The following is a 20952-nucleotide window of genomic DNA, read 5'->3' as shown; positions in this document are numbered from 1 at the left end:
ATAGCTAAATAGCTAAAAAAAAGCAATGTGCCATTGCTTCTCTTTTTAGGTCTTTGTGCTCAGTTTTCGTAACATTTTCCCATTCTTATCAATAAAAAACTTATACTGTTTAATTTCTTCATTCGAAACATAAGTAAATTATATTTGAGCCAAATACTCTTAGATGTATAACTTGTAAACTGTGCATTTTCTAACATTATCAAAATAAGTTCTGTTTTTTTACAATGAAAGTAAATGATGAACATTTACTTTCTATAAACATCAGTAGATGACAGCACCAGTTAGTATAGTTAACAGTTCTTTAAAGTTTTTAACTCATTGAAATCAAATATATTGATCTATATCATATTGATATATATATATATATATATATATATATATATATATATATATATATATATATATATATATATATATATATATATATATATATATATATATATATATATATATATATATATATATATATATATATTTGCTTTTTAATTTGCAGGGAATTAAAAAAACTGTTTTAATTATAGAATTCGTGCATTTTCAAAACTTTTGATAAACTTTGTAATACAAGGTGTCTTGTATATCCAATATCAAAAATAGCTGGATCACACACACAACTTTGCCGATTAACACAATAATCTGCAGTCACTATCATGCTGTATAGCTTCTAATGGAATTGGAGGCGTAAATATTAAGTAATAAAAAGCGTTCAAGTATCAAAACTAAAAAAAAATTCAGTTTTAGTGACACTGTTCTCTTATATTTTAGATAACTAAATATTTCTTCATCTTTAGTTCATATTTAAAGAAATATTTTTTTAATTTATGGTATTTAATAATTAATGATATTTTAATTTAATTCACTCTACAGAGCAAGCAGCAAGAAATCTTTACACTAATTGACTTCATCAAAATTTATTTATTTTGCAGGTTAAAAGGAAAATAACTAGAATTAATTCATGGTGAAGGTTAGGGAAAATAACTTGATGTCATGATGTAATTAATTAATCATCTTTTCCAAAAGTGTAATAAGCAGGCTTTTGTAACTAGATCACACTATGAAAGTTAACACAATAATTTGCAGTCACTATCATGCTATATAGTTTCTAATAATGGAAACAAAGGAGTAAATATTACGAATAACTATAAAGAAGTAAAAGTATTTCAGGAACATAAAAAGTTAAGACAGATTTTGTTTTGCAGCACATTTTCATTGAGCAATTTATTACAAATAAATAAATAATAATTATTTATTTCCTTTCTTTGAGAATCAAAAATTAAAAAAATAATGCAACCATATATGTTCACTATGTTATTGAAACAGTTCCAATAAATATTTCATACCCAATAGTGAGTTAAAGAAAAAAATCAGTATATTTTAAAAACAGTATACATATAACAGATGAATTTTTAAACAGGCAAACTGCAAATTTTAAAAAAAAGTATTATTTGGTCTACTTACATGCAAAAATTTAAAAGGAAATATTATTGCGAAATAATTAAATATACTATTTCAAACCTCTGAATTACTTTATTTAGATCAGAAAATGTTAACAGTTTGTATTTGCACTGTAACTTTATCAAAACTAAACAACTCATAATTTCAAATCAATGTATGGAAATTGTTAATACTGTTGCATTAAAAAAAATACCCGTAATCAATTAGATAAAATTCCCTCATACCAATATATAATTAAAATTAGTAATTGAATTCAAGATTTCATAAATCAACTAAAAAAATTTTTTGATTGAAATCTATCACTTTTACGATCACATAAAATAGACAAATCAATAATTGAATTTGCCCTACATAATTTGTTACTGTGTTTGTTTATTATGATATAAAAGCGTATGATCCCTGAATTCATTACCACAAAAACTTCATTAGTACAGAATTTTTGAGTTCCTTTTTCATAGAATGTTTGAAATCTCAAAAAGGTTTAAATAAGGAATCTTTTGTGTCAGACTATATGCCTGAACAATGTACATAATTAGTATGTGGACCTTGCTTTATGAGAACTATCAAATTTTGCAATTTCTACTAGCATTATTAATTAAAATAAAAAGATGTTGGATTAAAAAACCAAACTTTTTGATTCCCTAAATAAATTTTTCAAAAGTCCACACAGAAAATGGGAGGTTCTAAGCACATACAAATATCAGGAATATCAGGATAAAATAATTTTTTCATCAGGATGACTATGAACCTTGATATTTTTAACCTCAAGTTTGTATAGTTTAGATGTAAAGTAAAAACCTTCTTCAGTATTAATAGGCTGGTTTTTCTTCATTTCAGCTATTTTTAACTTTCTTCTCATCTTTTTTACTTTTCTCTTTTCTTTCATAGAAGCAAGAACTCGCTCATGATGCCTCGCTCTCCTCGTTTTTTTCTTCTAAAAAATATTTAAAATACATGAATATAATAAGTGAGCATATTTACAATCTACATACTTAAAATCATTTAACATAAAGTAATTATTTTCAGTCATGTAATAATACCATGTGAATAGATTGTTTTATTGCTCATTATTGAAAATAAATCTCAAACAATATACAAGTTCACTCCTGGAATCATAAACATGCATGGAATATACACTGTTCATAAACACTTGTCAAATAATCTAGGGGTGTAATTAGAAGTTAATTGTTCCATCCCTTTCACTTTAAAAGTTACAAGTGCTTACATGTTTTGTGAGGCGAATAGTATGATAATATGAGTGATGAGAGTAATATATAATTAGCCACTCAAATAAATAATTCAAAATATATTTTAACAGTGTTTCATTCTTTAACAGTTAATTTCAAACAGTTTTAAAACAGTTGACAGTTTCAAAAAGAACGCAGGGAAGAGAACATATTTTATTACCAATATTTACAGATGTAAACAAAATTAATTATAATGCATTTATTAATATCACAGTAGTAATTTATTATTAAAGCATTAAAATATTTTTATAAAAATATTTTTTAAATAGAAATTCAAAAATTTTAATTTTTAGGAAGGCATTATTTTCTCTCCTTTCTGCTGTTTTACAGTAAAAGTATTGAATTTTGTATATGGGATTTTTACTAAGGTGTTGACAAACAATAATATCAACCTGCATAAATCCTTAGGACAAAACAATGTCTAAGGCCAACACAAAATAGTAAAAGACTGGACTTCAAGTAAAGTTTCTCACAACAAAAGATTGAAGCAACTATACTAGATAAAGCAGAAAAACTTTATTCAAGATCAAAAAATTAAGGTGCAATAACTCGAGTCTCTAAATTTAAATTATTTCACTAATTTATTTCACTGCCACAACTAAGAAAATAAGTGCAAAAGTGATACTAAAAATGATTGCTAAAAATAACAAAAATATATTAACAGTAAACATAATTAAAAACAGCTGTAAACAATGTTAAAAATAGTCATTTCCAAGAAAGGCAAAAGAAAGTAAAATGAAAGGATAAAATAAAAATTTGCTTTTAAAATAAAATAATAATTTAATTTAATTATATACTTACGGACATATATTGTTCCTCAATATTTTTTTCACTTGTTGAAAAGTAACCACTAAAGCAACCTCTGCTCTTTCTAAAAAAATTAATAAATAAATAAATTTTAAATAACACTACAGATATTACTATGATACTTTTACATAAATGACCTACTCGTTATCCCCTACTCGAGGTCTAGAATGACACAGCCAAACAGGAAGATGATCATCATAGCTTTCACACACATGAGATTTGTCTTTCACTATTTCTGACTCATTGTCTGTTTGAACCGATGAATGGATATTATTACACACGTGAGATTTGTCTTTCTCTGTTTCTGACTCATTGTCTGTTTGAACCGATGAATGGATATTATTGCACACAGGAGATGTGTCCTTCTCTGTTTCTGATTCATTGTCTGCTTGAACCGAAGAATGGATATTATTACTAGCATGAGATTTATCTTTCTCTGTTTCTGGCTCATTGCTTCTCTGAACAAATGCATGGATATTATTACAAATATCAGTTGTGAGTGTATTTATGTTATTATTTATGAAGGTAGTCTGAGGTGATGTTGAATATGTATCTACAATACAGCTTTTAGTTCTTGTAGAATGATCTTCCTGAAGCTCAAAACTTTGAAAAAGTTCATCAATATCAGAAATATCTTCATCTGTATTACTTTCCCTCTCTAAAGACTTGAGTTTTGGCAATTCTTTTAAAACATCACAAACAGCATAAAAATCCTTAATGGTAGAAGCGTCCGTTAATATTTGTGTGATTTTTTCATCTTGATGTATACTAAAAAAAAAACGAAAGAAAGTATCACTTTTGTTGTTCTACTACTCAAAAGAAAAACAAATCAAATTTAAATAAATTATTGCATAAGCTTCCTTCTATTTCTAATTTGTTTTATACAGTAAAAAATCTAGGGTATTTCTCTACACAATGCATTTAATTATTCAATATTTCACAATTAAATACACCTCTTAACTATTATATTGATTTTAATATCTAACTATTGACCTTAATTTAAGAATTTCCCTGAAACCATAAAATAAGTTTTGCTTTAAATTTTTCCCGGCTATATGCTTAGTTTTAAAATTATTTTTAAGTTATATTAGTAGGATAAAAATTACGGTAGCAACACTAGATTGAGTAAACCTTCAAACCATAATGATTTTAGTCATACAAAAAGATTCAAAAAGATTTGTGTAGAATTTGAATCTTATCTGTGACAGGGTTACCACAATAAAAAATGAACAAAAATAGTTGCTTTTAGTATCCTCAAGCATGAAAATAGTTGCCTAAAACTATGAAAATAGTTGCCTGAACAGGAACAAAAATTTATCAAAAGTAGTAGCCAAATAACTAAAATTATAGCTTAATTGTCAAATACTATGGCTGTCGAACTGTCGAATACTGTAGCTTAATTGTCAAATACTATTATTAGGACTGGGTGATGTCAAAAATTTTAAATTGTGATACATCGTCAGTTAGACATCACAATACAGTGATGTATCACAACTTAGCATTTGTTCAAAAATTACCCATGGAAAATCTTTAAATCAATCAAAAATAAATAAAAAGGAATAAATCTAGTACAAAAGAAAATATTAATTCTAAACATATTTTACTATGACATCAATATCATTGCTTAATTTTTTCAATTAAATTAATAATGAAGTCAAAGTAAAAGCAAACCCAAGCTTTATTTCATTTTTCTTAAATTAAAAATGATTTAAGATTTATTGGTTTAAAAATAATAATACTGTAACAAATTATTTTTCCTACATGAATTACAAATTAAAAGAAAAAAAACAAAAGTGGAAAACAAACCAAAGAAATGTTCACTTTAGAAACAAAAAAAAAAATTTTTATTATTTGTTGGGAAAAAAAACATGCTTTTGAAACATCATTAGCCTCTTTTTTATTTACTTATTTAAAATAATAAAAAGTAGTATTAACTAATGGTCAAATTCTGTACTTAATAAATGTAAAAATATTTTTACTTATTTATTATTATTTTCATTTTTGAAAATAAAATCGACTAAAGATTTATTTGTTTAAAAATGATACTGACTATCGAACAAATTATAAAACAAACAAGCATTGAAAGAATTTTAGTAAAAATTTTTAAAAAATACTTTAAGTACTGATGTTAAAATATTAAAAACGTCAAAACATTACTAAACTTTTTATTTAATTAAAAAAAAATTTGTCTTAACTAATAGCCAAATTTTTTTAAAACTTTGTTTTCATTTTCTCAAAAATAAAAGCAAACTAAATAAAGGTAAGCTTTGCTTTAATTTTTTTATAATTAAAAACGACTGAGCATTTATTGGTTGAAAAACAATCAAATTATTATACTTAACTACATTTAATAAATTTAAAAAAACAAACTTTTTATAACAAAGTTAAATACAAAATACCCCTATTAAATTGTATCGCTTAAAATAAAAATTAAAAAAAATCAATGATTTGATCTATTGAGTTCAGAACGAAAATTTAAGATAACAGCAATTGTACAGCAATCGCAAAGTTACAGTAGGTCTACTAAAAATAATTGACAAGAATCGTTAAACCGAGACAGAAAAAAAATGGTATGAAATAATACAGAACGAAACGATAGCTGCATAAGTCTGACTGACTGAAAATAATTTTCAAGAAACCTGGCAATTATTTCCGACGAAATAAAATGCACAACGATCGCTAAACGACTTAAGACCCATTGAAAATAATATTAAAAAAATGCAAAATCCCAAAGACAAAAATGGACATAAAGAAGCTATGCATTGCGTTCTATATTACAAAGCTGATCCTCGCACAAAACCGGGAGTTCCGTTTAAATTCGCTCTTCGTCATTCAACATCACAAAACTAACAGCATCTTAATAGCCAAACGCTATCTACATCCCTGCAGCTACACGAAATCAAAATCGTCTTCGTTAATGAGGTAACAGCGTTAGCCTAGCCAAGGATCCTTGCATATTAAATCGTTAAACCGCGATTGTAATCTAATTCCGGCGGCTTAAATCAGACTTCTGATGCATCGCCTAAGGCGAAAGTCACTACATCGTCCTACTGATATATGCGGTAAATCGATATTTTGCGATACTTCGATTTATCGCCCAGTCCTAACTATGCTCCAATTAAAAAAAAGTTTTGTACAAATATAAAAGGTATACATATTAGAAAATAGGTACCTAAATAAAAGTCGAATTACAATCAAATATGAATGTTAATAGAAGGAAAAAACAATTAAAAATAACAAAACTGCCCCTCAGAGAGAGCATATAACAAATACTTTATTAAATCCAATGGAAATTTAAATTTATGGCTCTTTGGAAATAAATGATTGTATAAAAGTTTGCTTTCTTTTATTAATGTTCTGAAAAATAACGTTCATTTTTGCGAACAAAACTTCGCTAAGAGTAAAAAAAATCTCCTAATAGTCGTCTATTCCTGAAGATAGTTGCTTTTTTGCCTTTAAAGTTTGCTTTTTTTATTAACATTCTGAAAAGTAACATTCATTTTTGTGAAAAAACTTCGCCAAGAGTAAAAAAAGTCTCCTAATAGTCGCCTATTCCTGAAAATAGTTGCTTTTTTAACCTTTTCAGGCAAAAAAAGTCGCCATAGTCGCTTAAGGCCAAAAATAGTAGCAAATAGTTGCATTTTAGTAGCCTGAGGCAACCCTGCTGTGAGTAACAGGATTATTTTTATTCAAACTTCTCCCAGCCTAAAATTATATATGACAGATAAAAACAAAACATCACAAAGCTATAAAACCAAAACTTATGGAAAGAAGGCCAAATAAAATATATTATTGAGATTACTTACTTACATATTTAATACTTCTTATCTTTTATCATTAATGATTTTTTTTAAAACTTTTTATGCTTATTAACTGAACCTAAATATATTTTTGAATATTTGCTCAGTTGAAAGTAGTAAGGATATACATGAAAACTTTATAATGAGCCTGGAGTCTTTATTCAGATAATGAGCTTAAGTCTGTGTCAGGCATGGACTGACCCTTCGTAATCCTTCGCAGACAATTTAAACTATAAAGCTTAAAGCTGCAAAAAAAATATTTAAACTATAAATACTTCGCTACAAAGCTTAAGTTCAAATTTCAATTTAAACTTAAGCTTTACAGCAAAGTAGTTTTCTCTTTTTGTTTGATCTGATACTCGCTTAAAGGATATGATTTGAAAACATTTTCATGGAATTTTAAAACATTCTTTTAATTAAATCAAAATGGAAAAAATATTTTATCAAACCTCAGTTTAATGTTAGAAAGTACCTGTGTATAAAAAATAAACTTCTTTATCTGTAAGCAAATCATAGACAATAAATACTTAATAATATGTTTAAGTAAAATATAATTAGTTTTAAATATTTCAAGAAAAACAAATAATTAATGAATTGTTTTAGTTATCTATATATTATTCATAAGAGTCAAGCTAAGTCTCATTAATAAAGACTCATTAATATTAAATAATGTATTATGTATTAAATAATGTATTTTTTTTTAAATGAATTATTTATTTTTTATATTTTCTTGAATAATATATATATTTAAAATTTTATTATTCATTTTTTGGAATGAAAATATTTTAAATCTATTTTATTCTTCATAAAGTATGCTGTCTAGTTTTAAATTATAAATGATAATGTGGATGAATGATCTGCTAAAGTAGTCTAACTTTACCCAAGAATTTATTAGAAATTATTTATTTCCAGAATCTAAATGAATTGCACAGTATTTTATAAATTGAGAAGTCAATTTTAAAAAATAATAATAATAACAAAAATGAAATAAAAATAATAACACCCATATCTAGATTTTTTTGAACAGAAGTTTCTCCCACAGTGTAAACAAACACTCTGGAGGGAACAGATTTTTTATAACCCCTGAGGAAGAATTGGAAGCAACTCTTTTCCAAAAAGGAACATCAAATTTTTTATAATTGTAATCTAGTTAAAATAGCATCATTTTCAAGCTTCTTCGTAGTCAAAAAAGTGATCAGTTTGATCAATTTCAAAAAGAGAAAACTTACAGAGCAACGGTTAGAAAAAAATTTAATGTAAACTTTTTAAGAAATTAAAACCGTATTCTTTCAGTATTTTAGATAAAAGAGTATAGTTTAACCTAATTTTATAATTGCATAAAAAAAAAATTTTAAATATCATCGTCAAATTTTAGTAAGAGTGTTAACTTAACAAACCATATGTTAAATATTTACACAACCATATATCATACAATGAATTTTTATTTATAAATAGTATACTAATTTTTTTTAAATCAAATACTGTTAAGGATGAATACTCAAACTGATTCTTAAATGATATATGAAATACATTTTGAAAACTTTGTACTTTTGATGCCATATTTTAATTACTAAAAATAGAATTCCAAATCACACATTTAAGTATTCAAATTATTTTACTATAGATTTCAAGTAAATGTATATGCATACAAATTAGTATTTTAAAAATAATGTTCATGTAATACTTTTTTAATACATCAGGTAGAGCTCAGTTCACAATCTGCTTTGTCTCTTAGTTTACTACAATTAAACCAACTGTTATTTAAAAACAATTTCAATTTATTTAGTTACGTAAATTCTGTTATATATGTAATATATAGCACAGCTTGTCTAATAGACAGTTATAAATTACTTTTGAGTTAAAATCAAACATTTTAATATTGCCCCAGGATTTTTTTACATTCTGTAACCATAACTAGCTGTATTAAATTATTTCTGTTGAGTTGGCCAAAATGGGTCCCATAGCTTCCTGGATGATTCTGTGAACCGTATTCTTTCAGTATGGTAGCCATTTAAAAAATAATAAGATAAGGTAGCCATTTTAAAAATTGTCCTTTAATTAGTGTATTCTAAGAAAATAAAGCCTTGAAAAGATGAGAATGTTTTATTTTCTTTATTACTAGCATAATTGATTTAAATTGTTCTGCTGTAAATAATTCTAAGGTTCATTTGATTTTTTAATACAGATTTAACAGTTAATTTTTTAATAGTTTCTTAATAACACAGAATGCGATTAAAGTACTCCTTTTAGTTTTAGATAAACATTTCCTCTTTCTAATTGAACCTGTTCAAGTAAATTGACTTGCAATATATATTGTAACATCATGGACAGCTGACCCCCGAGTTCATTCCCCTTGGCATCCGGTGTCTCCCTCAAAATTCTGAGAACTCAATGCACATGTAAAAGGGGAGGAAGACTGGACTCTGTAACAGAGGAGACAGGCAGTCTGATCAGACGAAGGATCATGAGCGGACCATGAGTCGTCTCAATAGAGAAAAAGAAATTTTCTTTTGATTATTTATTGTAGCGTTCGATAAAAAAGTGACGATAATTGTTTAAAACTGAGTATATAATTGTAATAGAACCTTGTACATATAAAATTAACCTAGAAAACTTTATTAAAAGTTTGTTTGTTTTTTATAAGAGTTTTAGTTTAATCTGAACAAGTAACGAAATCGTTACAGCTTATATACTCTTGAAAGAAATATAGTTGAACCTGTCCAATTATATATCTGAACAAGTAACGAAATCGTTACAATATATATATATATATATATTTGCTGCCATTTTAATAAATAAAATGTTAGTGTGTAATTTATTGACTTTTAATTTAGTATTTCATTAAATATTAAACACCTATTAAAAGAAATATCAGTAGCTATCAATATTTGAACAACAAAAATTTGCAATGCAAGAGTCTTTAAAACTTAGCTCTACTGTCAGCCTTCCCTTTTGTTATCTCTTTTTTTTCCCACTCTGTTACCAACCATTTATTAAGCTTCATTTCCTCATAAAATTTAACAAAAAGCAATTTTAGTGATTTACAGTGTAAGTTTAACAAGAGTGTAAGTTGTTTATTGTTTCAGGTAACTTATTTTTTTGTTAAGCACTTTTGAATTGATAACAAACGGGAATATAAAAAGTGCACTATTATTTAAATTTTTATGGACAAGAATTACCAATTGCATGCTGAAATCTTAATAAGTAGTAATTAAATGTTTAATTTTTTAAGAAAAAGTTTTGAAAATACTATAAAAATTATGTATAAAACTAAAATAGATATGAAAATAGTTTTTTTTTTTTTAAGGAAACGTATTTGTGAAAAACTTATAACTTTACAGTCTACGTTCGTTTTGAATTAAAATTATTTTTATAATGATTATAACTAAACAATTGTAAGATGATTAGTCCTGCTTCTTCCAGTTTTTTCTAATGTCCAAGAAGAAATAGCTCCCCTCAAAACAAAATCTCAACCCTACCTAATACATGATACCATAGGGTTCTAATATTTTCTCTAAAAAAAATACTATTGTGCACTTAAAACTAAAAATAACTTATGTAGAGTTATGAAGATATTATCAGCAAATTATTTATTATAAAAATATTGTGTAATAAATGAAAATGTTACTTAAACAAAAATATCTCACAATTACCAAAAATTTCCCAAATGCGACATTTTAAAAACACAATGAAAAGATCTACAAAAAAACAGATTATTTTTATGTATTCATTAAAAATAAGTTAGATATAATGGCCAAAATACCTACCACAAATATAAAATCTTAAACAAATGACATCTGACACATTTGACAGGGGTGTTGCACTTTTCTGCAATATTGAGATATTCTTCTACTATGACCCAAACAGGAGGATTTTTACCAGAAAAGAGAGCTGGATTATGGAGTAAAGCTTCTACAAAAGTAACAAAAAAGGAAATCAAATTAAAGTAAAGAAATAAATAAATATGATCATTTTAAAATATTTAGAAAGAAAAAATTTAATTTAAAATCATTTTAATGTTCAAATTTGGATTAAATCAGAAGCATTTTTTTTTTTTTTTCAATTTCATTAAGTATCAGTAAAAATGTTAAAGCGAAAAATTATTCCAATAATCTAAGCAAAATATTATTTCTTAAAGAAAAAAAAAAGAAGAAAAAAAGGTTTGAATGAGGAGGGAAAGGCAAAAACAGCAAGAAATATCTGATGCTAACACTTTTTACTCAACATTACAAATTAGTCATTAATAACAGGAAATCATTCAACAAAAAAAAACGTAAGAAAAATAAAAGGGAGTGAAAAACATTTTACTTCATAAACCATATAAATAATCAAATAAATATGATATCATAGCGACCATATAAATATGATATAACCACATAAATACAATAATGATAACACAAATTAATTATATATAACATAGCAACTTCAGAAATTAAATAAAAAAAGTCAAGCCATTAAAATTATTATTTTGTTTTACATGATACTAAAATTTGTTCGAAATGAAAGTTCAACTAAATAAAAATACTCATCAAATTAGAAGTGCACAACTTGCATACTGGACATCAAATGCAACTCTAACGAGGTCAAATTGGGTCCAAACCCTTAGGGTCCAAATAAAAATTAGGATTAGAAGAAAAAAACTACACAACTAGCTCAAGAAATTTTAGAGTGTTTGTCAAACTTTTTTCAATAAACTTTTAGGGGAAAAATAACTAAAACCTTAAAATTCCAAAATGCAAAGGCAAGGTGACAAAATACTTAAATCTTTATACTTCTTTTAAAATATAAACCGAAACATGATGAAAAATAACTTTAAGAATTTATTTAAAATTTAAAAATAGTAATTCATATACAGCAAAATAAAAAAATAAATAATAGTAAAAGTAATTCTTTTGCAGAAAAATTGAAAACCAACTATAATTATATTTAAATAAAGACAAAATGGAAATAAAGACAAATGTCTGCCAAAAGAAAAAAATTATGTTCTTCTCTTCTAAAGGTTGAGCACTGCTAACTATAAAAAAGATGTTCATTTAGTTTAAAATTTATCAGGATTAAGAACGTTAACAACATTAAATCAATTTCCTTGAATAGTTTGATTCTCCTTGACAAGTTTGTACAAAAAGTACTGAAGTGTACAAAAACTATAAAAACATCTGTTTATGAGGTTATTTACCAGCAGACATAACAGCATCGGCTCCAGTATATTCCAAGCAATTATTGGCATCTTCAAATGACAGAATATTTCCATTAGCAATAATTGGGATATTTACACTTGATTTAACTTCCTTTATGGCATCCCACGAAGCTAAGCCAGTGGCGTGACCTTTTTGTTCCCTGGTTCGTCCATGTACAGTTATTAATGTACAACCCGACATTTCCAACATCCTAAGAAAACATGCAAAAATAAATGAGAAATTAAAATATAACGTACTAGAAAAATTAGCAATTAAAATTAAGATTCGTAAAAGCTAAGAAAAATTATACGAATGAAATATTAAATTAAGTGCTGTGATAAACAGTTTATTTTGAAGCTAACCCTACGACACAGAGTTTTTTTTTTTTTAAACATATTAGCATAACTTTTTTTTGTCATTATTTTGCATTAAGTTAGGTCAAAACAAGTAAAAAATATTATGTTTAGCATTTAAAAAATGTATGGTTATGAAATACAGGACGAGACATCAGTGTCTTATTCTACGTTAAATGTAAAATCTTCTAAACAGAGCTCATTTCCAAACAATAATTCTTCAAATTTACAGTTATTTAGATCTAAGAGAAACACTTATACATCGGGGAAGGTTTTTTAATTTGAAAACTCAATGATTGATAAATTTTGGAAAATGAATGAAAAAATTTTGGCCTATAACACATTATATTTGTGGCATTCCTATTGCTTTTAAGTTTAGATAGCAGTTCTCTGGATGTACTTAATTTAGCAAAAACGGTTGCTGATAACCAGCGCAATGACAAACGTTTCGAACAAATATTAAAAATTTTGAAGGAAGTAGATAGAAGAAAAATGTCTTTGTCAAAATAAGCAAGGTATTTATGAGTAAATATTGCTATAGCTTTGTGTACTTATGATTTATCAATATCACATAATAACTTTCGTCTTCATTTGGACCATAGGGGTTGTTAGCAGTGACTGCATAAGAAAATGAAGGGATTTCATGTACAAGACAAGGTGAATTTCAAAACCTCATTTGGAAGCATGTGTAAACAGATAATGGAATTGTGATGTCAGAAATGTTTTCTGTATGTGGTATTTAAGAGGCTGCAGATGAACATATTTAAATAGATATAACTGAAAAAGATGTTACTAGATGCACTAGTTTATCAGATATTGCAAAATATATAAAAACCTTTAGTAGTTAGAATGAATGTGTCAAAATATGCCAGAAGAGATCTTCAAAAGTTTATTATGTTTAGACTGTTTAAAAGTATAGATTGTCTAATCAGAAAGAAATTGAACTATAACATGATTTTTAGAGGAGAAACGTCCTGTCTTTAATCAGAAAAAATAATCGAAATAATTCTCACTATATACTTTGTTTGCTAATGCTTAAGTCTGTTAATATCTAAGATAAATTTCAACAAATATAGCTCAATGTGTGTTTCATATTGTATCGTAAACAAGAACTTCTGAAAATCAATATTGTAATACATGTTTATGATACTAAAAATAAATAAATTTGACCTACTCACTTAAATTTTATGATTTAAGATTCTTTCCTATGAAAAATTTCTTAAATGAGTTTTGATGTACATAATTGTATATAATTAGAGTATATTACAAAACATTAAAATATGTAGAGAATTAATTAAAAAAATATTTACTTAGCATATTCAACAGATTTTTGAAAAGGTCCAGGGAGAATTCTCATTTTGGCAGTAATGGGAATTGGAAGATTGTTAGCTGCTTTTCGTATAATGGAGTGAATCAATTCCCAATCATCTTGCAGAAATGCTCCATAATAACCTACATTAAAAGAAAAAGAAAATCTGAATGATTGAATATTTTACTAAAATTAGTTACTCATGATTGGTAAGAAATAAAAATTATTCATGAATTTAGTATACTATAAGACAACAAAAACTACTTGCTTGCATTTTTATTATGATAAAGTTTTTAGCCTCTGATTTAGAATAATAACTTATAACTTAACCAAGGAATGCTGAAAAGTGTTGCTTTAAAATTTAGATATCACTCAGTATCCCTCTCTCCTCCAGGCATAAAATAACCTCTGAACTGTGGAACCCCTTTCAGAACACATTTCTCTGCAACCCCCTGTTCACCGTAGGTAAGGTTTCTTCATGTAAGACGCTTGAATTTTCTGTGCATGAATGTAAGATGGACAAATACCTTGTTGAAGCAATATCTTCTACTCCGTAATGGACAAATGAAAATGAATCAAATGTCGGTAGAAACAGTCAAAATGAAACAAATACGGATATTTTTCAGCTAAATAAAAAAATCAGTTGAAAAAAAAAATGAGTCCTTTATCATAAGTTATTTAAAGTCGGCTCTATTTTTAGCTGTTAATGAATTACCAAACTCCCTTATCGACAATTTACAGCAATTTGCAAAAGTTAAAGGCTGTGAAAACTATGCTATGCTGAAAGACATAACATGAAGTATGAACATGGAAATAACTTCAACGAACTTCACTATTCTATAGCAGAAATAATTGAAAAGCCTATGCTGGCAGATGTAGAGGAAAGGTCAGCATCTGTTGCGAGGTCACTTAGCACCCAAAAACGATTTAAGACAAAATTTTTTAACAGATTGACTGATAAGCATTTAAGCAACCTAATGAGAATAGCTGATGAAAAAATAGATATAGAACATTTTCCATGTGATGATGCAGCAAAAATATTCAATGCTTTAAAAATAAGATGTTAAAAATGTATTATAATTAAATAATTTTTTTTTCAGAGTCCGTCTATTCGCGTTTTTTCCGTCTATTTTTTTTTTCCGTCTATTCGCGTTTTTTCAATTTTTAGAAATCTCACTTAACTTTTTGAAATCTCACTCTGTTTTTGAGAAAAGGTGAGAAATTCTCTCCCATTTTTTTTCTGTAATGAAAACACTGGTAGAAGTATAAAGTATCTCTTTGTTATAATTTAATGAATCTTGAAATAAACTTTTGCATATTTATGTGTAAAAAACCAAATGCAAGTATTCAGCCAGTGTTTCAATCGATAGGATTTTAATGCAATTATTAGATATGCACTTTTATAATGAAATATATATTTTATATGAAATGTATGACTAAATTATACAAAATTAATCAATATAATAACCATCAATATAATATAATAAAATTATTCAAAATAATTCATCAAAAAAAATTAATATAGAATAACACTACTTTTCCAATGAATGACATACACATAAACATTTAAATTTACTTTTTAAAATGAAGTCATCAATGAATGTTGAAAATCGCTTTATAGGAACATGGAGTTGGAGTTTAGGAATCTAAATTATATCAATTATGATTCTGAAAAAGTCAGTCCTAGGATTCCTATTAGATAAAAGACATCCTTGTTTTTATAAATAATAATTCAAATAATATATTAAAATTTCTTGTGTTAAAATTGATATTTTCACATTGTTTAAACATATGATTTATTGGCTGCAAATTATTTTGCAATAGACACAATGTAAAATTTTAAACTATTAACTACCAAATTTTTATTAATCTTCTGATTTATAAATGTAAGTAGTTTTGCACTAAATAGAAGATTTTTGTTCCTGGACATAATAAATAAAATAATAAGTATAAAAAAATTTTCACATTATAAAAATAGTTTAATGATAAAATAATGAAATCACCTTTTCTGGCGATTGCTTGAGGACAACCTAAATTCAAATCAATTGCATCACAGTTGTCGACCACCAATGATGCAGCTTCAATGAAAGTGTCTGGATCATTTGCACAAAACTATGATGAATAATTAAGACTGATTTTAAAAACAAACATTAAAAAACTCCATTTTCTAAAAATACATAAACAACTTATATGCATCAACAAAGAAATATATAGCATGAACTTCTAAAGATCAAAAGAAAAGAAAAGAGTTCTAGGTACCAGTCTAGACCACAAGAAGACTTCGGGTGAAAATAAAAAGAATTGCGGAAATTTAAAATACTAGAATAAAGGTCTATTTAAATGCACAAAAATGAAAAAAATACAATAACATATATACTGATTATATCCTTGACATATAAGTTTAATCAAAAAACAATCTAAAAAATTCTGTGTCATTAATTTAAAGCCCTCAGCACACAGAAATATTTAATAAGAAATAAATAAGTGTTAACAGTTAAATTTTTAATAAATAAATAAATTTTAACAGATTTATTTTCTCTTATACTACACTAGTTTACTTCATTTAAAAATAATTTTACTTAAACTTTCTTTTAATTGAAAATTAATAGTTTCAATGTGCTTTTATCTTAGATAAAGAAAAATAACTTTCCAATCAGCAGAAACAAATTCAATCAAAATATTCATATAAAATACTTTGACACAAGAAATTTATTTTATTAAAAAGTTTTAAATAACTTTTAAGTTCACTTTACATGAACATGATTCGGTGAACTTTGAAAGTGAAAAATAAGGAAAATCAAGAGAAGTCACGACATAATTGAAATTTATATTCTCATACAGCACAAAGCTTTATTTGGAATTTGAGCACTTTAGCTGATTGAAAAGTGATCAAAATTTTGATTGCAAGAGTATCTACTCACAAACATACATTAAGGAATGATAAGTATAGATAAGTATAATGTGATAAAATACAAAAACCAAGCATTATTTAGACATTTTTAAAAGAATTTAGTTAAATTTATAAGTTACCAAAAACGTTATACAGTAGGGAACCGATTATCCGGAACGATCGGGATCATTTCTATTCCGGATAACTGATTTTTCCGGTCTTCTGAATCGCTACAAAAAGCCGTTTTTTTTATTGTTAAACCCAACTTAAAAAAAATATTTGGAAATAATCTTGAAAAAACGAAGTAATACACTAATGATTATTTCCAAAATGATTTTAAGGTAAACATCTTTCAAAAAAGAAAGAAAAATCCTAAAATCTTATGAGGAAAAAAAAATTTTTTTTTAATGGCGGGAAAATGTATCAAATTTCGTTCCGGTTTTTTGGTTTTCCGGTTTACTGATTTCCGGATAACGGGTTCTGTACTGTAGTTAAAAAGGGACAAAGGTTAAAAATTTTTAACAAACAAAGGTTTAAAAAGGTTCAAGAGAATACTTTTTTTTTCCAACTGAGATACTGAGAACATTTAATACATAAAATACTGAGAACATTTAAACTCAAGTCAAATTTAGACAAAGTTCAAATTTTTAGGCAGGATTTCTTAAAAAGAAATAAATAAAAATTTCTTCTTAAGCATCATGGCAGAAGAACTTTCAGGCTTATTTTAAGATATAGAATATCTACAAAATTTAAAGTATTTAGCACTACATGTAAATTGCAAATATGAAAAAATCATATTAAGAATCAATTAATAAAATTTCATTAATTATTGCAGAATTTGTGTCGAATAATTTATATTTGATTTGAAGTTTACCTATAGTTTAGTTATCTAATAAAAACTGACACAGAATTTGCACTTTTTTCCTACAGTTCAGCTATAATATAGATAGAATCCATATTATTTTTAAATATTAGGAGAACGCTAGGATATATTTTCATTAATGATAAATATTTTTGCAAGGAAATCATGTTGCTAAAGACTCTAATTACAAACAAAGATGTCATAACATGCAAAAACATAAACAAGAGCCCTTTTTGATCATTTTATGGATTACCTATGGAAAGTGGAATTGCAAGGATACCTAATATGAATAATTTACTAAGCACTCAATGTTTAGCTTTTTACCTTTAATTTGTATATACATAAATAAATGTAAAGCAATACAAAAAATTTAAATGCATTCTAATGTTCCTGCTTTTCAAAACTCTTATTTTTAAGAAAGAATAAAGTATGAATTACTCGCAAAATCAACTAAATAACTCTATTTTAGCTTAAAAGATTTAAAATATTCACAACTGATCATCGATTGTTTATTAAGGAAATTGGGATATGTAGAAAAAAAATGTGAAAAGGCATTTTAAAAAATGTCCTTTTTTCTAGGTATAAAAACATGTTATAGTTGAATTTATGTATCCGAAAAAATTTTAGATGATCATAGCGACCTCGTATTGTAGTTTCCCTATTTTAATCAACAGAATATCAAGCACGGTTGAATGTTGGAGTTAAAAGAGTTAATAAACAAACTTTTTATAAAGAATTATAAGCAAAATTGTTTCATTGTTTAAAAAATTAAGGAAAATTATTTATAAAGAATATTTTGATGTTTCTCTAAATTCTGAAATCGAATTTTTCAAGTTATGAAATACTTTCTTACTTAGATTTTTTATTTGCATCTATGTAAGAAATAATAAAGTACAATTAAATGTTTCAGAAAAGCAATTACTTGAATAATTAAAGGTCGGTCTACAGAGGAAGTAGAAAAATTATCTTGTCGATACAGGAAGTCCTGTGCAAATTGCTGGCTATGTAACATAGGTGAATAACAGAGTTCGGCACCATGACGCCTGCATAACAATCGATAAGCCAGCTCACTCATGTCCACCATAGGGGCAGCAACATATTTAGGACACCCCAACACATTGTTCCAAAAATCATAACCAGTTTGCTTAGATGTCATTTTCAACTGAAAGAAAAATTAACAAATGTTAAACCATTTATACTGAATTGTGTTTAACAATATAGAAATGTGCTTCATTCTTATTGGAATAACTATTCACTTTTAAAAATACTTATTAAGTTTACAAATATCTTCCAATTAATTTAACAAGCATTATAAGAACCAAAATTTGAAAAACTTAAATAAACAATTTCAAAAAAAATTAAAATTACTTATCTTATTATCTACAGTAAATTACTACAATAATACCAATAGATATTACAACAAACTCCTTACCAATTACAAATTTAAAAACAAAAACTCCCTTCACAATATTCCGTGGCTTTGCTGAATTTGTATAAAAATTTGATTTCCCACAATGACAATGGTATTTTGTCAAACAATAAACCTCTTTATAATATTTTTTTTTAAAATAAAATCTGAGCGTAGATTATTTTACATCAAAATTTTTTTACAGGAATTGAAATCCCCATTAAATTTTTAATCGATTCAAATGGTAAAAAAGTTGAAATCATCAAGCCTATAAGTATCAAAAGCACAGTTCTGAGAAAACTTTAAAGTTTATGAAGTATGATTCTAACTATATGTGCCACATTGCAATCTCTCATATATATGAGTTTCAACTTCATTGAAGAAAATGATTCGAATGTGCACAAAGTAAGAACAAAGAAAGTGCACAAAGAAAAAATTGATTTATGGAAGGGAAAAAAAAGACTATCTTGAACCTTACCTGTATTCCCTTTTAACCTCCTAGAAAATTCTATTTCAATTAAGAGTTATTAAATTGAAATTCTTTTGGTTCATGAAATTTCTTTAAAAAATCATCAGCCTAGTGCCAGACGGTTAAGCAACTGAATTCGAATTATTGGAAAATTTATTTTATTGTAAAACTTAACAATTTTGAACAATTAGAAAAGTTTGAAATTGTATGCATGCATTAATAACACAAACAAATACAACTACCTAAAACTTAATAAAATTAAGGAACTTTTTAATTTTTCCAGGGTGCGAAGCCAAATTATTCAACAAAAAATTAGCACCTTTTAAGCACTTTCCAAGCACTCAAAAAATATTTTAAGCACTTTAAAAAAATATCATAATTAGGCAGAGTTGGAAAGTTTTTGACAATTCACGGTTTTATCTTGTTTTAACCATCATGTCAAAAATCATGAAATTTTGAATTATGTAAAACAAATCGCTTTTTCGTACACTACGGAACGACAATTAGCCGAAATAGATTGTGGTTGAATTAATTGTGAAAACGTTGAATAGAACAATGTGAACTGTGTCTTGTTGCATAATTCGAGGCAAAAATCAAAATAGTAAAGAAAAAATCTCATTTTGAAAAAGGGAAAATTAAGCACTTTTTAAAAATACCCATTGAAAAAAGCAACTTTAAGGGCTTTTAAAAAACGAAAATAAGCACCTTTAAGCACTTTTTAAAAACGCTACACACCCAGTTTTCACAATAGAACACCTACATGTAACAAACAAAATTAAATGTCTAATTACATAAGATTTCAAATAACAGCATTAGACAATGCCACGTTATGGAATAAAATAATTAAATTTTACTTACTTTTTAATGAAGATAACTGTAATTAAGTCAGCTTATCAATAAATATAAATATATAGGTACAGAATGTTGGGATAGCCACAGATTTAATGATTCCGACTACAAAAAAAAAATATTAAGACCAATATTAATCGAGATATACATTTAAAATAGGCTTATCAATAAATATACAGCAATATAGCAAGCTGAGTTGGATTTTTGACATCAAAAATCGGTCAAAGTCTGGAGGGAAAAAACTGTCAAAAATCAACTGCAAGTTCCTTTTTTGTCATTTTGGACACTTAGTAAGATATTAAATCATTCAGACTGCTTGCATTACATGC

At 26.2% G+C, this 20952-nt stretch overlaps 1 protein-coding gene across 2 annotated transcripts in view; it reads right to left on the bottom strand.

Annotated features, from left to right (window-relative positions):
- The window catches only part of LOC107454893 (uncharacterized), a 42898-nt gene that overhangs the window by 16030 nt on the left and 5916 nt on the right, over window positions 1-20952 (bottom strand). Inside the window, exons 2-10 of one of the 2 annotated variants that reach the window (XM_016072233.5) lie at window positions 20633-20728; window positions 18820-19059; window positions 16149-16257; window positions 14147-14288; window positions 12483-12694; window positions 11074-11218; window positions 3648-4274; window positions 3501-3570; window positions 2251-2386 (exon numbers count right to left, since the gene is read on the bottom strand). In XM_016072233.5, coding sequence (XP_015927719.2) covers window positions 2251-2386; window positions 3501-3570; window positions 3648-4274; window positions 11074-11218; window positions 12483-12694; window positions 14147-14288; window positions 16149-16257; window positions 18820-19053 — 1675 coding nt within the window. In that variant the 5' untranslated portion in view covers window positions 19054-19059; window positions 20633-20728. The remainder of the gene's footprint in view (window positions 1-2250; window positions 2387-3500; window positions 3571-3647; window positions 4275-11073; window positions 11219-12482; window positions 12695-14146; window positions 14289-16148; window positions 16258-18819; window positions 19060-20632; window positions 20729-20952) is intronic. The other variant, XM_016072234.5, reaches the window with a different exon arrangement.

The sequence above is a fragment of the Parasteatoda tepidariorum genome, chromosome 10 (genome assembly GCF_982258835.1).
Source record: "Parasteatoda tepidariorum strain Cologne lab strain chromosome 10, Ptep-v5.0, whole genome shotgun sequence".
Lineage (NCBI taxonomy): Eukaryota > Metazoa > Arthropoda > Arachnida > Araneae > Theridiidae > Parasteatoda > Parasteatoda tepidariorum.
Note: the sequence above shows the minus strand (reverse complement) of the source record. Positions and strands in the feature narration are given on the sequence as shown.